General features: G+C 37.3%; 3 protein-coding genes across 7 annotated transcripts; 2 read left to right on the forward strand and 1 right to left on the reverse strand.

The window, feature by feature from the left end:
- Nucleotides 1–128: 128 nt before the first annotated feature.
- LOC120008415 (ribonucleoside-diphosphate reductase large subunit-like) lies at nt 129–6,495 on the forward strand. Of its 4 annotated transcripts, none has more exons than XR_005470503.1 (18): nt 129–572; nt 941–1,002; nt 1,101–1,188; nt 1,549–1,812; nt 1,918–2,158; nt 2,243–2,319; nt 2,524–2,694; nt 2,844–2,936; nt 3,030–3,179; nt 3,269–3,355; nt 3,459–3,623; nt 3,708–3,827; nt 4,244–4,446; nt 4,523–4,672; nt 4,754–4,901; nt 5,116–5,199; nt 5,297–5,500; nt 6,073–6,495. XR_005470503.1 is itself a non-coding variant. In XM_038858725.1 (17 exons), exons 1-17 carry the CDS (start codon nt 345–347, stop codon nt 5,396–5,398), a joined length of 2,433 nt encoding a protein of 810 aa, XP_038714653.1. In that variant the 5' UTR covers nt 129–344; the 3' UTR covers nt 5,399–5,655. The 4 variants fall into 4 exon arrangements, 2 of the variants coding, with proteins under 2 accessions (XP_038714653.1, XP_038714668.1); XR_005470506.1 differs by lacking the exon at nt 6,073–6,495 and adding an exon at nt 5,662–6,055; XM_038858725.1 differs by lacking the exon at nt 6,073–6,495 and having other exon boundaries at nt 5,297–5,655.
- A 1,914-nt stretch (nt 6,496–8,409) lies between these two features.
- Nucleotides 8,410–10,517, forward strand: LOC120013365 (ethylene-responsive transcription factor ABR1-like). The gene is made up of 3 exons (XM_038865153.1): nt 8,410–8,557; nt 8,765–9,100; nt 9,636–10,517. The coding sequence occupies exons 2-3, from the start codon at nt 8,776–8,778 to the stop codon at nt 10,388–10,390; spliced, it is 1,080 nt and encodes a 359-aa protein (XP_038721081.1). The 5' UTR covers nt 8,410–8,557; nt 8,765–8,775; the 3' UTR covers nt 10,391–10,517.
- LOC120013349 (26S proteasome non-ATPase regulatory subunit 12 homolog A-like) lies at nt 10,470–15,918 on the reverse strand. 2 transcript variants are annotated; one of them, XM_038865140.1, is made up of 12 exons: nt 15,758–15,918; nt 15,470–15,664; nt 14,576–14,683; nt 14,382–14,486; nt 14,198–14,254; nt 13,910–14,106; nt 13,614–13,713; nt 13,420–13,532; nt 13,169–13,322; nt 12,997–13,074; nt 11,366–11,588; nt 10,470–10,908 (listed from the first exon to the last, which is right to left on the reverse strand). In XM_038865140.1, exons 1-11 carry the CDS (start codon nt 15,758–15,760, stop codon nt 11,370–11,372), a joined length of 1,329 nt encoding a protein of 442 aa, XP_038721068.1. In that variant the 5' UTR covers nt 15,761–15,918; the 3' UTR covers nt 10,470–10,908; nt 11,366–11,369. The 2 variants fall into 2 exon arrangements, with proteins under 2 accessions (XP_038721068.1, XP_038721060.1); XM_038865132.1 differs by lacking the exon at nt 10,470–10,908 and adding an exon at nt 10,910–11,255.
- Between the last annotated feature and the right edge of the window lie 8 nt (nt 15,919–15,926).

Consider the following 15,926-nt stretch of genomic DNA (forward strand, 5'->3'; position numbering starts at 1 on the left):
ACCGGCCGGTTGAACCGGTATTTGACCAAACCGGTATTTTACTGATATTTTATTAAATCATACCGGTGACCCCTACCGTTTCCGGTTCAACCGGTTGAACCGGTATTTTAAAACACTGTCCAAAACCAGTGAAGCTTCTTATGGAAGTTGGCGGGAACATTTCGAAATTGGCCAACTCATGGTGGGAAACCAAAACGAAGCCCTAAAAATTCCAAAATTTGAAACAACTCTTCTTCCTTGTTTATAAGCCTGCTGCGCTCTGTCAGTAGTTTTGTGACTTTTGTCTGCCTGCGAACCGTACGTGTTTGATAAAATTCCGGAGAGAGAGAGGGAGGTCGCTGAAGATGTACGTGTTTAAGAGAGATGGAAGACGAGAGTCAGTGCATTTTGACAAGATCACGGCGAGGCTAAAGAAATTAAGTTATGGACTGAGCACCGAGCACTGCGATCCGGTGCTCGTATCGCAGAAGGTGTGTGCGGGGGTCTACAAGGGCGTCACCACCAGCCAGCTTGATGAATTGGCCGCTGAGACTGCTGCTGCCATGACCGCCAACCATCCTGATTATGCCTCCGTGAGAGTTTTTATTTGTTTTGATTTTTCTGATCGGTTTCGTTGAGCAGTGACGTTACCATTTGTCTGCGATTTTGCATAAGAATTTTATGATATTTAGGTTTTTGAGCCTGTTATATTGATTTGATTGACGTAACTAGGTTTTCTGTTCTCCGTCATATCATATGATGCGATAAGTTGTGTGATTACACGGTTGTGTGGTTTATAATTGCATGATACTTTTATGCGCCTGGCCTTATTCTCTTTAGAGGTTTTGGTGATGAGGACATGTTATTTTATATGCAACATAATTAATTGTTTGGACCACCATTGTTTGTTTCATAATCTGTTTGCGCCCCTGCTTGTTAATGCAAAATTTGCTTGAAACAGTTGGCTGCCAGGATTGTTGTTTCGAATTTGCACAAGAACACTATGAAATCATTTTCAGAAACGTGAGACCTTTTAACTTTTATTCAGCTACATGTCTCATCATTTAAATAGTTTATGTTTTCTCATGGGAAACTCACATGTTTATTTGTGGGTATTGCAGGATCAAAATAATGTACACTCATGTCAATGAGAGGTCTGGCCTGAAGGCTCCTCTGGTTGCTGATGATGTATATGATATCATAATGAAGGTACTTTCCCAAGTAAAATCATCGTGTTAATAGTTGAATGGTGATTTATCTCCTAATTTGACAAGAGCATCTATACTTAAAAGATATCTTATGTATATATTTGTGGTTATAATATTCATAGGACTGTTATATTGGAAAACAGGAAATGTACTTTGTAATGTTAAATACTAAGGCTACATTTTGACATATAGGTGTTACTTTTGCACTGTAGAACTAGAAGTGCAATTGAAATAAGCTATCTTATTGGTTTTGTTTCACTTTTATTGTATTGATTTCTCAAATTTCTTCTTATGTACTATATGATCATAGTGAATGTAATATTTTTCTGTTTTTCTTAATTGATCCCTTTTTTTGTTTCAGAATTCTGCTCGTTTGGACAGTGAGATTATCTATGATAGGGACTTTGAATATGACTATTTTGGCTTCAAAACTCTTGAAAGGTCGTACCTGTTAAAGGTTCAGGGCAAGGTTGTAGAAAGGCCACAACACATGCTGATGAGAGTTGCTGTTGGAATTCACAAGGAGGATATTGACTCTGTCATCAAAACATACCATTTGATGTCTCAGCGATGGTTTACTCATGCTTCTCCTACCCTTTTCAATGCAGGAACACCAAGACCGCAAGTATGTTCATTTCATATGCAACTGTTTTTTCCTTTTGTTTCTTTGCTGCTGTTGAAGATATCATGGTGATCTATGTATTTTTTGTTAATTTACTTGGTGTGGCAGCTGAGTAGCTGTTTCTTGGTGTGCATGAAAGAAGATAGTATTGAAGGAATATATGATACTTTGAAAGAATGTGCGGTAATCAGTAAGTCTGCTGGAGGAATTGGGGTATCTGTTCATAACATCCGTGCAACTGGTAGTTATATCCGTGGAACAAATGGAGCATCAAATGGCATCGTTCCAATGCTGAGGGTTTTCAATGATACTGCACGTTATGTTGACCAAGGAGGAGGCAAGAGGAAGGGTATGCCTATTTTGTTGCAATAAAATTTCTTCATGTAATGAGATGTTTTGTTGGGTTTGCATTGACACGTGGCATTGCTTCTAGGTGCTTTTGCTGTATATTTGGAGCCATGGCATGCTGACATATTTGAGTTTCTGGATCTTAGGAAAAACCATGGAAAGGTAAGATTTGAGAGGTTCCTAAGGTTGAAGATCATGGAATGTATGAAAAATCTTTCTCAATTTGTTATTAAGTTTTATAGCTTCTTCTTTTTTGTCCTCCTTTTGCGGCCACTCAAGTTATTTAGTCTAATTTGTATTACAAGCCATTATTTCTACTTCCTCTAGTATTATATGACTTGGAATTGATAATCTTTTCTGATGCAGGAAGAACATCGTGCTCGGGATTTATTCTTTGCTCTTTGGGTGCCTGATCTTTTTATGGAAAGGGTGCAAAGTAATGGAGAGTGGTCATTATTTTACCCAAATGAGGCTCCAGGTTTGGCAGATTGCTGGGGTGTGGAATTTGAAAGGCTCTACACCCATTATGAAAGAGAGGTAACTTTCCCTGTTGATTGTTTTGGGTTAGGCTTTTCTTTTTCTTTTTTTTTTCCTTCCATTTTTGTTGCCTTTAATTACTGGATATGGATATTCTGGCTTATGTTGCTTTTGATCATTGGTGTTGTGTATTATTGTTTGTAACTTAGGGAAAGGCTAAGAAGGTGGTGCAGGCACAGAACCTATGGTTTGAAGTGCTGAAATCCCAGATAGAAACTGGGACGCCTTACGTGCTTTTCAAGGTGATTGTGCAACAGCTTTGAAGTGCCAAACCATTTCTGTCTTCCCAAGTCTGTTAAATTAATATGCTGTCCCCTTCCTACTTCACCTCTCAGGATACTTGCAATAGAAAGAGTAACCAGCAAAATCTGGGTACAATTAAATCTTCAAATCTGTGCACAGAGATAATTGAGTATACAAGTCCGACAGAAACAGCTGTTTGCAATTTGGCATCCATTGCTTTACCAAGATTTGTTAGAGAGAAGGTTGGTGAATTATGTCATCCTTTTGTCTGTACTCCTCTCGTAAGAATTTTTCTTCCATGATATTCATAGCAGTATTTTTTTTTTGGTAGGGGGTGCCAATCGAATCTCATCCATCAAAGCTTGTTGGCAGTCGAGGTTCTATGAATCGATATTTTGACTTTGACAAACTTGCTGAGGTTTGAGTCTATCCATTAGAAGCTTGCTTTTAATAGTTCAATGTATGCATTCGTCTTCATGTTGTAACAAGAGTTTGCCTTTTGTGTTATGTGTTTGTGACAGATAACTGCGGTAGCTACTACAAATCTTAACAAGATCATCGATGTTAGTTACTACCCGATTGAGAATGCAAGGAGGTCAAATTTCCTGCACAGACCCATCGGTATTGGAGTTCAGGGTCTTGCAGATACCTTCATCTTACTTGGCATGGCATTTGATTCGCCAGAGGTGCATTTGGTTCCCAACTAAGCTGCTTGAATTTGTTCCATGATGGTTATGTCTTTTGATTTACCATTGGAATGTGAATTTCAGGCACAACAACTGAACAAGGACATATTTGAAACCATATACTATCATGCTCTCAAAGCTTCTGCTGAATTAGCGGCAAAAGAAGGTGCCTATGAAACATATAATGGAAGTCCTGTGAGCAAGGTATGAATCTCAGACTGTATTGCTAGAAGTGAATTTGATCATTAGGTTAGTAGAAAATAACCTAATGATGAACGGCCATATCCACCAATGTATGTGGACAGGTCAATCTTTAGTTCTTTACATTGATTTGTTCATATGAAGCATATGATTATTTACTTATTATTACATGGTTTCCATCTAGTTTGTTTTCATCAGTAAGGCATTAATTTGATTGATCCAATCACCATTAGCGCTTGATAGTTTGTTTTTGCTTACCAATTTGACTGTTGGATGACAAACAAGAAAGAACATTATTGGGTGCTCTTTATTGGACCAGAACGTTTGGTATTTTCAATGTTACAACAATTCAGTGCAGATACATTCCTTTGAAATAGTTTCTAATTAGGAATTGATAACTGACTCACTGCATTGTTCAGGGCATTCTGCAGCCTGATATGTGGGGTGTGACACCTTCAGATCGGTGGGACTGGGCTGCTCTAAGAGAGATTATTTCTAATAATGGGGTTAGAAATTCACTTCTTGTGGCTCCAATGCCAACTGCTTCGACTAGCCAGATTCTTGGAAATAATGAGTGTTTTGAGCCTTATACTTCTAATATCTACAGTCGCAGAGTGCTAAGGTAACTCTGGCATCCTTCCTTGTCTTTAAGACTCTTGGTTCTCTACTAGCATCTAATACTCTGTTTCTCTTGGTAGTGGTGAATTTGTTGTGGTGAACAAACATCTACTTCATGACTTGACTGAAATGGGTCTCTGGTCTCCTGCTATTAAAAACTCGATAATATATGAGAATGGTTCTGTTCAGAGAATTCCTGAAGTACCTGATGAATTGAAAGACATATACAAGTATGGATACTCAGATTTCGTTCTCTCCTTTTATCCTTCTCAGCCAAATTCACAGTATTTTTTCTTGCTCTGGCGAACCAGGACTGTTTGGGAGATCAAGCAAAAGACATTGGTGGATATGGCTGTTGATCGTGGCTGCTACATAGATCAGAGTCAGAGCCTTAACATACATATGGACCAACCAAATTTTGGAAAATTAACTTCCTTGCACTTCCATGCGTGGTCTAAGGTATTAACTTTGTGCTATGGATTTGATTTAGAAATTTAGGATCCTATGATACTTGAATACACGTCTGTATCTTCTGCCAATAATTCAGAAATAGGTTTGTTGTTGATGTGTTAAATACTAATTCCAGATTATACGCCGCAAATATGCAAGAATATCTACTTTTTGCTTATAATTTGTTTACTGATTCTTCTTTCTTTTTGTCTTTTGTATGAAGGGCTTAAAAACTGGGATGTATTATCTACGAACACGTGCTGCTGTTGATGCCATAAAGTTCACTGTTGATACTTCCATTCTTAAAGTAATTGCTGCTTCTTATTGCCAATTCCATATGGTTATAACCATTTATCACTTCTCTTCATTTTCCGTGCAATTTTCTTAATACAAAATGGGTGCAGCAGGAAAAGAAGGCTAAGGTGGTTGATGATGATGATACCATAATGGCTCAGATGGTTTGCTCCCTTACAAACCGTGACGAGTGCATGGCTTGTGGTAGTTGAAATAGAGTTAAAATACAAGTGGCTTCAGATATGTGCTTTTATAGAGAACCCTTCAAGTGTGAAGGCAGGCACCGAAGTGTGACCAACCAACCATGTGGACAGGTAAGAGGTTTCATGCATATATCAGGAAATTCAGTCCAATTAAAATTAAGATTTGAAGCTTGTGTCCACTTAAATGATATGTATAGTTATGAACTCTTATATAGTTAGTAAATATGTAAGTAATAATATTTATAATATAACCCTGGCATTTCGTATTTCAGTGCCAATTTCATCTGCAGTAACCCAGGGAATTTCTGGGGCTGGGTATACAGAGTTTATACGAAGAGTTCTGAAAGCTTGCATCTTTGGGCTGGGCCGACGTCAGAATTCCTGGGTCGATGGCCCAAAGATGGGATATGTTATGTTTGTGGACTTTTGTCGTTAGCTTGATCTTGTGAGGTTCTTATTGAACCAAATGCGTCGACTATGGCCATGACATGGTCATTTGTTACGTGAAACCTTTTGCTTTTAGCCTTTACAGGTTCTGGTCACTTTCCCGAAGCAAAATGTTAGTTAGTTGCCGACTATCTTGTTCGTCTCGGTGTCGGTTTTTAACTGTTCTGATTTAAAAACATTAGGCAGGAGATTTAATTGCAAGTCTGACAAGTTGCTTTTTTTTTTAATAATAACAGGCAGAACCTTGAACGTTCTTTTTCTTTAGAAAATCTGGTGGGCCTGGTGTGCACGAATTCTTTAAGGGAGACGAAAAATTGAGCAGGTATTTTTTCCAAGTCAAAACTGAGACGACATTGCTTGTCTTTGCCCTTTTGCATTATTTCCACTGCACCAAACTTTAGTTTGTGGTATTGGAACCGGCCTAAGACGTTATAGCTTTGTGGATGGTCACATCTATACCTAGCCGAGAAGGGACCAGTTGGACCACAATTAGTAACCCCCTAACCCATTGGTTGCACTCAATCCATTCAAACAGTCTGGTTCAATAATATTTGGTAATTAAGTCTGAATGGAGTTATCAATTGTATCCTAACAAGTTAATCAAGTGCTATATTGGTAATAGATTATATGAAAGTATTATTAAAATTGGGGAAATACTATGTTGAATTAAAAAAAACTCGTCTTAATTTGATAAATTATATGTTATTTGTGCATGATTGTTCACGTTTTTCTCAATCGAATTGCTCGCCTCTTGCGGTCGTTGTGGGTCTTTTCATTACTTTCTGATTTCATTTTAAAAACAATGGCAGGTCCCTTAATTTTGACAGAAAATGAAGCCAAAAAACGTGTCAATTAGTCTCATTTTTTATTTTAGGGGGAGGTTGCATCTGCTTCTTATACTTAACATAGAAAAAAAACACTGGTTCAACTTTATTTTAACTTGCTTTTTGATTAAGAATCATGAATATCTCATATGATATTCATGTGTATGGTATCTTATAGAGGTCTTGAGTTCGAGTCTCTGCATTCCCACTCTTGTATTAAAAAAACGTGCCTTCTAGTAGCTTGAGCTTGTGATGCGAAACTCCACCAAAGTAAACGGCGTTCAACAATTAAGAAGGGCGCTAAATATAAGTCTTAATTGAAAATTTTGACTTCTAGACGCTTTTACCTTTACAAACCTTTTTTTTTCTTTTTTAAGATAAGCGGACCATTACAAAGTTTGAAATATGTAATATTTTGGATTTTAGTTTGTTTTAACAAGCAAACAGTAAAAAAGTTTTCTTTTTGAAATAGGAGGGAATTCGAGTTCTGATCATTAAGGTGATATATACAATCTTTGTCATTCTAACTAATGGTTCGGGTGTAAAACAGAAAAAATGTTTGAGAAAGTCAAGAAAAAGGAATTGGATATCTATCTTGGTCTAGTTTCGGTCTTATTCTATTATTCATTTTTAATTTAATTATGCGGTTTCTGGTATTTCAAATTGACCTTAAACATCATTAAGTTCGTCTTCCATTTGAGTAATTAGATAAGTGGGGGTTAGTAATATTTGAGATTCGAAAAAAATTATAAAATGTTATACAATTATATTAACTGATATGTTGGTGACGTGGTCCATGGAGTGTGGACTCCCTTATCCAAACCACACAAACGTGTACACATAGTGTTTGACCACGGTCAACAGCGTTGACAAGCTATCCCCGTTCACTGCAAATATCCAAATGTATTGTACTGTATGTATGGGCATCGTCTTGTTGTTTTCTTCCTAACCAAACAAATTCTTTTTTTATTATTAGCTTCTCACACCAAAAAAAATATATAAATTATTTTGGCAAAGATGAGAATAGATTTGATAGTACACACTGAGCTGGGTGGTATGTAGGGTTAGACCAAAAGAAAATTATGGAACATTTGTTAAGTTGGTTTTATCTCTGAATTTTCTGGATTTTCCAAGTTTCGTGGGTCTACCCATTTATGAGGAGGGGTTAGAAGCTCTATTTCTTCTACATAGATTTCGGTTCACTCTTATATGTCATCAGCATAGTGTGAGATGTTTTGATGGTCCTAAATGTATACCCATTCAACTGTTCGGAAGGCATGTTATCCCTTTTTAGGAAAAAAAATTCACACTATGTACTGTGCTATAAAAAGACAACCCAATTAATATTATTTTTTTTGGACAACCCAATTAATATTATTAATGCTAATACAAACATGTATATATATGGACTTCATGTCATCTCTAAGAAAATTAAACTACACAAGTTGGACTTTATAAATTATCACTATAATCCAACTATCAAACCCAAAGATTACATGTATGTCATCACCTTGTGTCATCCAAAAAGTGTTAAAAAAAATCAAATTAACCAATTGAGGCAACTATATTATTGAATATTTTTTAAAAAAAGTGGGACCCTCATATTTGCGGTACAAATGAACAGGTCCATGTCGGCTTCTTTCGACACCGACTCCAAGGGAAAAGAGTTTCAGTTAAATTGCCAACCAAAACGTTCTTCTCATATCCGTTTACACCAACATTTGACTCCGACAAAAGCTCATCAACCTCCCTATCCATTACCTTTCTAGGCTTTCTATCGATAGATAGATATAGCCACACCTTACATAAATACGAATTATTCCAAAGTGCAACTTCTTTCATACATAGATTACTTCACATCGAAGAACCCAACAAAAATACAGTGGTTTCAATGGCGGTACTTATTTAATTAATTTCAATTATTTAATTTATTATTTTATATTTTCAGTTGATGCAAAAATACTCACGTCTTTCACCGCTATATAAATGTCAATTCTTCAAACACACTTTTGAATTCGAAGATTGTTGTCGGAAACATACTCTGTTTCTCCTCCTCTGCTCCTTCTCCTTCATAAGGTGCTCTGTATTTTACGTTTATGTGTAGCGTTAGAAACAATGGAAAATCCGAGAGAAAAAGACAAGAACATTGATGGGTGGGTGTTGATGGAGTCAAACAATCAACGGAGACAGCAAGGTTGGGTTTTTTCTGACCTGGGTAGAGAGAGAGAGATGTCTGTCATGGTGTCTGCTCTGACGCAGGTGGCGGCCGGAGATGTGCCTGGTGAGACGGATATTGGTTTGACGTCAAGTGAAGGTTCTGGTGTTGGAGAGAAGAGAGGGAGAGAAGATGAGGGTGGTGTTGGTGGAGCAGAAATGTCCAGAATGATTTCAAGACTTTCTACAGTTTTTGGTGGAGGTTCATCATCTTCAGCTGTTAGAGGTAAAGCTACAATAATTGGTTTTTTCTTGGATTTTTTTGCCCTTTTGGCAATAGAACAGTTGATGATCATAGACAGCATAAAAGTCCTCTCTTTTTTTTTTTTGTTAATCAAATAATTTCTTGTGTTTTTTTTCTTTAAAAATTTTCTTATTGATTTATTCTTTGCTAATATGGTTGGTTTTTCAAGTTGAATAACCAAAATGCTTAAGAATTGAGTGTGTTTTTTGTCTTAGTCATCCCAAATACTAGAACGGACGCACATGATCTATGTGAAATTGTGATCTCCACATGACCCACATGATTCATATGAAATCGTATGCGTACATCTCAGCATTTGGAATAACTGTGACCAAAAAACACTGAGATCCGTAAGAAACACTGACATCTGTAAGATTGGTGTTAGAAGTAACAAGAAAGGGATGTTAGCGGGATACGGAAGCAATATTTTCTGACCAAAAAGTGGTCAACGTTGTACTTCTTTTACAAAATCTAAATTGAATTTGTACTTATCAAACACATTTGTTGTACAAACCAGCCGGAACTGAAACTTCAAGCATGATCAGCACAAGAGCAACAACAGCAGCAGTCACTCCAGTATATGAACACAATGAGAACAACGAACAAAACCCTAGGAGAAGATACAGGGGAGTGAGGCAGAGGCCTTGGGGAAAATGGGCAGCAGAAATAAGAGACCCTTTCAAGGCATCCAGAGTGTGGTTAGGTACATTTGACACGGCGGTAGCAGCGGCCAGGGCCTACGACGAGGCCGCCTTACGCTTTAGAGGCAACAAGGCCAAACTCAACTTCCCGGAAAACGTCAAGCTCCGTCCCTCCACCGCCATTCCCATTTCAACCCAAATGCACATTTCTGATCCTCCAAATACCCTTTTGTCCATTCCTTCAACAACTGAGCCAATTGTCCATCATCACTACTCTCAAGCTTTTCCACAACATTTTGAGGTTTCAAGGGACTTGGGGAGCTATCCTCAGTTGATTTTGGGGTCTGGAGATATTCAAAGGCAGCAGCCAAATCCAATGAATGTGCATGGACATAATAATATTACTTTCCCATCATCTTCAGTGGCTACACAATTGCAGTCTACTTCTGTTCTATCTTCTTGTTCCCCGCTTTCTTCATCGTCTTCTTCCCCACCACCAACCAATTTTCCTACATATTTATGGGATCCGATGCCAGAAAACTTTTTACTAGCGACTGGACAGGGGGATGATGCAGATTTTCTGATACCGGGGTGGTCAGATTCCAGTCGTTATACGACTAAATCTGAATAAATTGATCAAGTGGACTAGTTCATCTCTAGTTGTTTTTGCATTTCCATTCATTGTATTCTTAGTTCCTTATTCAAAGTTATTGGTCTACGAAATGATTTTGTTTATTATATTAGTCCAATTATCCAAACATAAATTGCATACAAGTCAACAACCTATTTGTTCTTTGCTTTCTGGCTTTGACAGAAAAATCATTCCTTGTTTAGAAAGACAATCTAAACGTGGAAGCAACCGAATCCGAGAAAATCTAAACGAAGAAGCAACAAGTTTTTGCTCTTTTTCACTGTTTCAGAAAACTCAATTATATCGTCTATTTGAACCTCGGTGACTGCCAGTGGCTAAAAACAGTAAACGAGCATCTAGTTGAACCATTGATCTTGAAATTCCCAATCTTGTGGCTTGGTTGTTGCGATGTCGCAGAACAATTCAGACTGCTTTCTTTCCTCCTTTCCCAGAATACCGACAAATGATGAATTTCATTGAATAATGAGGATAAGAAGCTCTCAATCCAACCATGGAAACTATGAAGAAAGAAATATTCATCAATAGAAAAAGGTAATAGGAACAATGTCAAATGAGAGATTATAACATAACAAAGGCAGGCTAAAAACACTGAAATTTCTTCAGACTGATATAAAACATGCCCATATGGGTCCTGCTATCCCACAGTGGTCGAGCATTTGTTGGTAGTATACAACAAATTTTTACCATGGTTTCTAGGAATCGGAATTCTATATCCCTGACCAACAAAATAAAGAACTTTCGCGGGGGGATGCAAAACATGGACTTTGATTAACTAGGCTTGGTGGGCTTGAATTGAAATTGACTAGGTCACCTATGTCCAGGAGCATCCTGAATTTGGCATCACCTGAAAGCGTATATGTACGGAGCCATTGCCCCTTTAGATCAATTTATTCATGCTCTTCCTTTAAGTAACAAACATGCAAAGAGACATAACAATCTGCAGCAGTGAAATACCTTCTCAGACTTTCAGAGCAGCTTTGTGAACCATGGTTTCTTTGTGTATTTGATGGCAGCTCTTCTCAACAAGATCAAGCAGCTTCTCCAAGTTCATTGCCCATGAGTTGAGAACATCATTGCTATCCTTCGCAACTTGGAAAGAGACTACTCCCATTGGCCGGTCAATCTTTGCAACCAATGCTTTCGACACGACCATTTCTGATAGATGCTTCTCAGCTTCCTGAGTTTCAAAAGTGTCTTCACATTAGTTGAAAATAAAGATTTAATTGAAGCATGCCAAGGATTTATAGGTAAACAACACCAGTGCACAAGGTTCCCGCAGTGGGCGAAGTCGGGGACAAGCAAGATGTACACAGACCTTACCCCCATTGAGGTTGTTTTTGGAAATTGAACCTGTGACCTCTAGGTTGCACCCCTGCAACTCTATCATTGGGCCACATGTTGCTTGTATGCATTTATATTTTATACAACTAACAAATAGTAGCAACAAACAAATGCCAAAGCAAAAGAACATAAATGGCAGCATTAGAAATAAACCCCAACAGGAAATATACTTCATTGCTGCTCGTAATTTCAGTTGGGTTGCACCCAAGGTAGTTAAAATCGCGATTTTGATCGTAAAATCGTACGATTTTACGATCATACCTATAGAAACCTAGTTAAATAGCAGTGGAATCGTAAGGGTTGTAAAATCGCACAAAATCACATAAAATCGCGAGTAAAATCGTTAAAATCGGTAAAATCGCGAGTAAAATCGTTAAAATCTGTTGCAATTGTTTGTATTTCTTTTTTCCTTTTTTTAATTTTAATGTAGTTTTAGATACATATTTGGGTGTAAAAGGAGTGTAAAGGGACCCTGTCGGACCAAAATAAAACAAAAATATGGTTCAGAAATATATCCAATAAATTTTATGTTATTTTTGGAACATTATTGAGAATTATTCTTAATGTTACAACGTATGTAAAATCTTACGATTTTACGATTCGAGTTTACGATTCCGATTTTACACCCCTTCTCCGATTCCGATTCGATTTTACGATTTAACTACCTTGGTTGCACCCCCTTGGTGCTTGAATAAAATTCTTTTCCAATAAAAAAAGCACATATACTTCATTGCGGCATTTATACAACTAAGAAATAGTAGAAATAGTAGCAGGACAAATGGCAAAGCAAAAGAACATAAATGACACTGTTAGAAATAAACCTCAGCGGCAGATATACTTCATGGCATTAAGAACAAAACCACGTTTCTAGGTAATATTGAAGCACAACTCACAACATGGTTCACACCACTTGATATGTTTAACACGTTCAGAACTCAATACTGTCTATATTCTGATTCACTGCAAGTAAATTATCATCTGGCGTTGTAATGTTATGAAAGTAGGGAAACAGTAAATAACTTCATCTATTTGAGTTTTCATGATAAACAAGGAGTATACCGAAAAGTACCAGCAAATCAAAGAAACCTTTTAATTTGTCATGCACTACAGGATCTCTAAACATCCTTAGCGAAAGACGCAGATTGAGGGCCCAAGAAAACTCTCAACGATGATAATATGCAAGCCCAAACAAGAGGTCAGCCACAATGACATTCAGTAAGAAAAGAATACTAGCGCAAGCAAACCTGGATGCTGAGACACAGAAGCTCCGCAAGTCTCTTCAAGGTAATCCTTGTGTAGTATTTTGAAACAACGAGGATATTCTGTAAGCCACCAAATGCGGACAGAATTTTTTTAAAAAAATCCACATGCAGAAAGAAAACAGAGAGAGTGCCAAAAACAGGACGGGAAACTTACATGTTCAATTATTCTTTGCCTCAAATCTTCCGCTGCTTTGTCAACCAAAGAACCTCCAAGCAGGTTTTTCTCGTTCTCGAACTCCTCCTTGTATGAAGTCCACAGAGAGGTCCATTGGATAACCTCCATCGTTACTAACTGTTTCAGTAGCAACCTGTAGCACATTGTCGATCAATGCAGGCATTATGAAAGACATTGAACATTAAAATGAGAGAGAATCTGACACAATACTAAGTTCAACAAAGACAAACCTAAATTTTGGAATCTCAAAAAGATTCTTATCCTCCAATGTGGAGTTCAGAAGGCTTGACTGCATCGGGTCATGTGGCGATAAAACTAAGTACCAACATATTTTCCTCAGAACCTACACGTCATAAGAAGTTAGAACTCAAGAATCACAGAAGACTAAAGGGTGCTCGTTAAGGAAATAAATTGAGCTCATTACCAGAATCCACTGGGCTGGATTCTCCCTGACAGAGGGAATCTCATATATGGCCTTATAGCATCGACAAATTTCAAGATAATCGTTGTTATGGGAATAATACCTACAAAAATGTTGGGACAAAAAATGTAAGATATATCAGTTGACGATGTAACGAAAACATGTACATAGCATTACAATGTACAATATAATGAAATCGATGTTACAAAAGACTAAATTCCAATCAATCTACTTGCAAGAAAATAGGATCAATTAAAGCAAATAGAACAAAAAAGGGAAGGAGTAAAGTAACCACATGCCTTATCATCAATTCATAGTAGATCCGCTTCAACTCCAATAATGAGGGTATATCAGCAGGAGCCTCTTCAACAACATTCTCACCTTCCTTGGGTTTTTTCTTTTCTTTTGAAGTATCAGCATCAAAGACCCTTGGACTGATTTTCCTGGAGAGAATTTGAGCACGGACATAATCTTGACGGTCCAGGCACAAACGAACCTACAAAGTTTAATCATTGAAAAATTACAACAAACGCAAAGAAATAAGTCTTCAGATTATATAAAAAAAATCATGAGTAAGAAGCCCATACTTGTTCAAGAATGAATGCAATTTTCTCAGTTTTCGCCATGGCACCAAAAGTTTCCACCTGACACTCAAAAGATCAGATATGCATACCACAGAGAGAGGAGCGGAGGACTTGAGAACACAATGCGGTCCAAAACATTTTCTTACATCCAGACGGACAACAAGATGAATGATAGCATAAGACTTACTGCAACTTCTTGCATCAAATCTGCAGCTTCGGCTATAAGTCCCTGTTCTTCCTTCATTTTTGCAAGTTTCTTTATCAACCGTGCTCTCTCAATTTCAACATATATCTACAGCATAAAAGTTATTGAAATAATATGCACAAAAATTGGTATTATTTCAGTCAATCCAACAAGAAACTTCATAACAATATGTTAACCTTTCCTGCAGACACATTGTTAAGTGTTTTAATAAGCTCTATACGAGTTTCAAGATCTGGAGTGAGGTCAATGTACTGCATCGCTTGTTGGACCATCGCTGTCACAGCCTGTGCAAAGAATTCAAATTCCATTAAAACCTTACCAATAAATGCTAATTTATCTATAAAACTGAACCGACTTAGCCCAGATATTTCAACAAAATAATTGACGAAACAGATCATCAAGCAACTGGAATTATATGAGCTGTTGGGAAAACATATTGTTGACTGGCATTGGTAAACTAACACAAACAAAAATAAATAAATGATGAATAGCAGCACAAGGAAAGATACAATAATTGCAAAAAGTTTAAAATTATGATGTGATATCACCACAAACATGCACATTCTTTTAATTTGCACATGCATAAACACACCATTAAAGAACTATTTTACTTGTTTGAGACTCTGAGCGAAATTCACATACATACGCCACCGAGGTCTCTCAAAGTAGCCAAAAGGCTCAAAAATCCCTATGATATTTTAAAAGACCAGCAACTATAAGCTGCAGTGGTAGAACTCTCAATACCGACATTTACTAATTTTAAGGTATCAAACGGAACATTAACCAGCTCAGGGCAATGCACTGATGAAAATTACTCCAAACTACCTTCTAATACAATCGAAGCGCTAACAGAAAACAATAGTCAAGCAACTGAAAAAACAAGCTTTTTAAAATAAAAACAGAACTAAAACAAGTTAAGTGTTTAAATGGCCAACATCATCCTCGTTGTAACCAGAAAATACATATAAATCAAATAACCGATCAAACGCATTCTTTAACATATTTCTAGGCTCTGATCACAAATCGGTAATTCAATTATGCGTATGTGGGACAGAGCGAGTGTCCAATACCTGCTTGAGTTGACCACGTTTTTTGGACAAGACGAGAATCATGTCATTAAGGACCTTCCAATCCTTAGCTTCAAAGCAGAGTTGGAGAATTTCAGTGACGGCCTTCTTAGTGCCGGCGACTTCACCAGCCAACCTCATCTGCTTCTCCACATTCAACAATTGCTCTATTGACACTTCCAGATTACCCTTTCCCTCCTGAAATTACACCAAATACATCAATTTCAAACAGATGTAAGTAGACCAAAACCAAAAAAGCGATGCAGATCTGCCGAAATCGAAGTCACTCACCATCTTGAATTAATTCTAGTGTCCGACGGTAGGGACTGTAGAGAGAAAAAGAATCGCAAAGAAATTCAGGTGAGGTCGTAAGAGCGAACAGTGAAGAAACCCTAGAAGATGAAAAGAAAGGGCTAGATAAACATTGAGTCAAATCAAATAGATCTTGGTTTTTCCTCTT

The sequence above is a fragment of the Tripterygium wilfordii genome, chromosome 2 (assembly GCF_013401445.1).
Source record: "Tripterygium wilfordii isolate XIE 37 chromosome 2, ASM1340144v1, whole genome shotgun sequence".
In the NCBI taxonomy this organism is placed as follows: Eukaryota; Viridiplantae; Streptophyta; class Magnoliopsida; order Celastrales; family Celastraceae; genus Tripterygium; species Tripterygium wilfordii.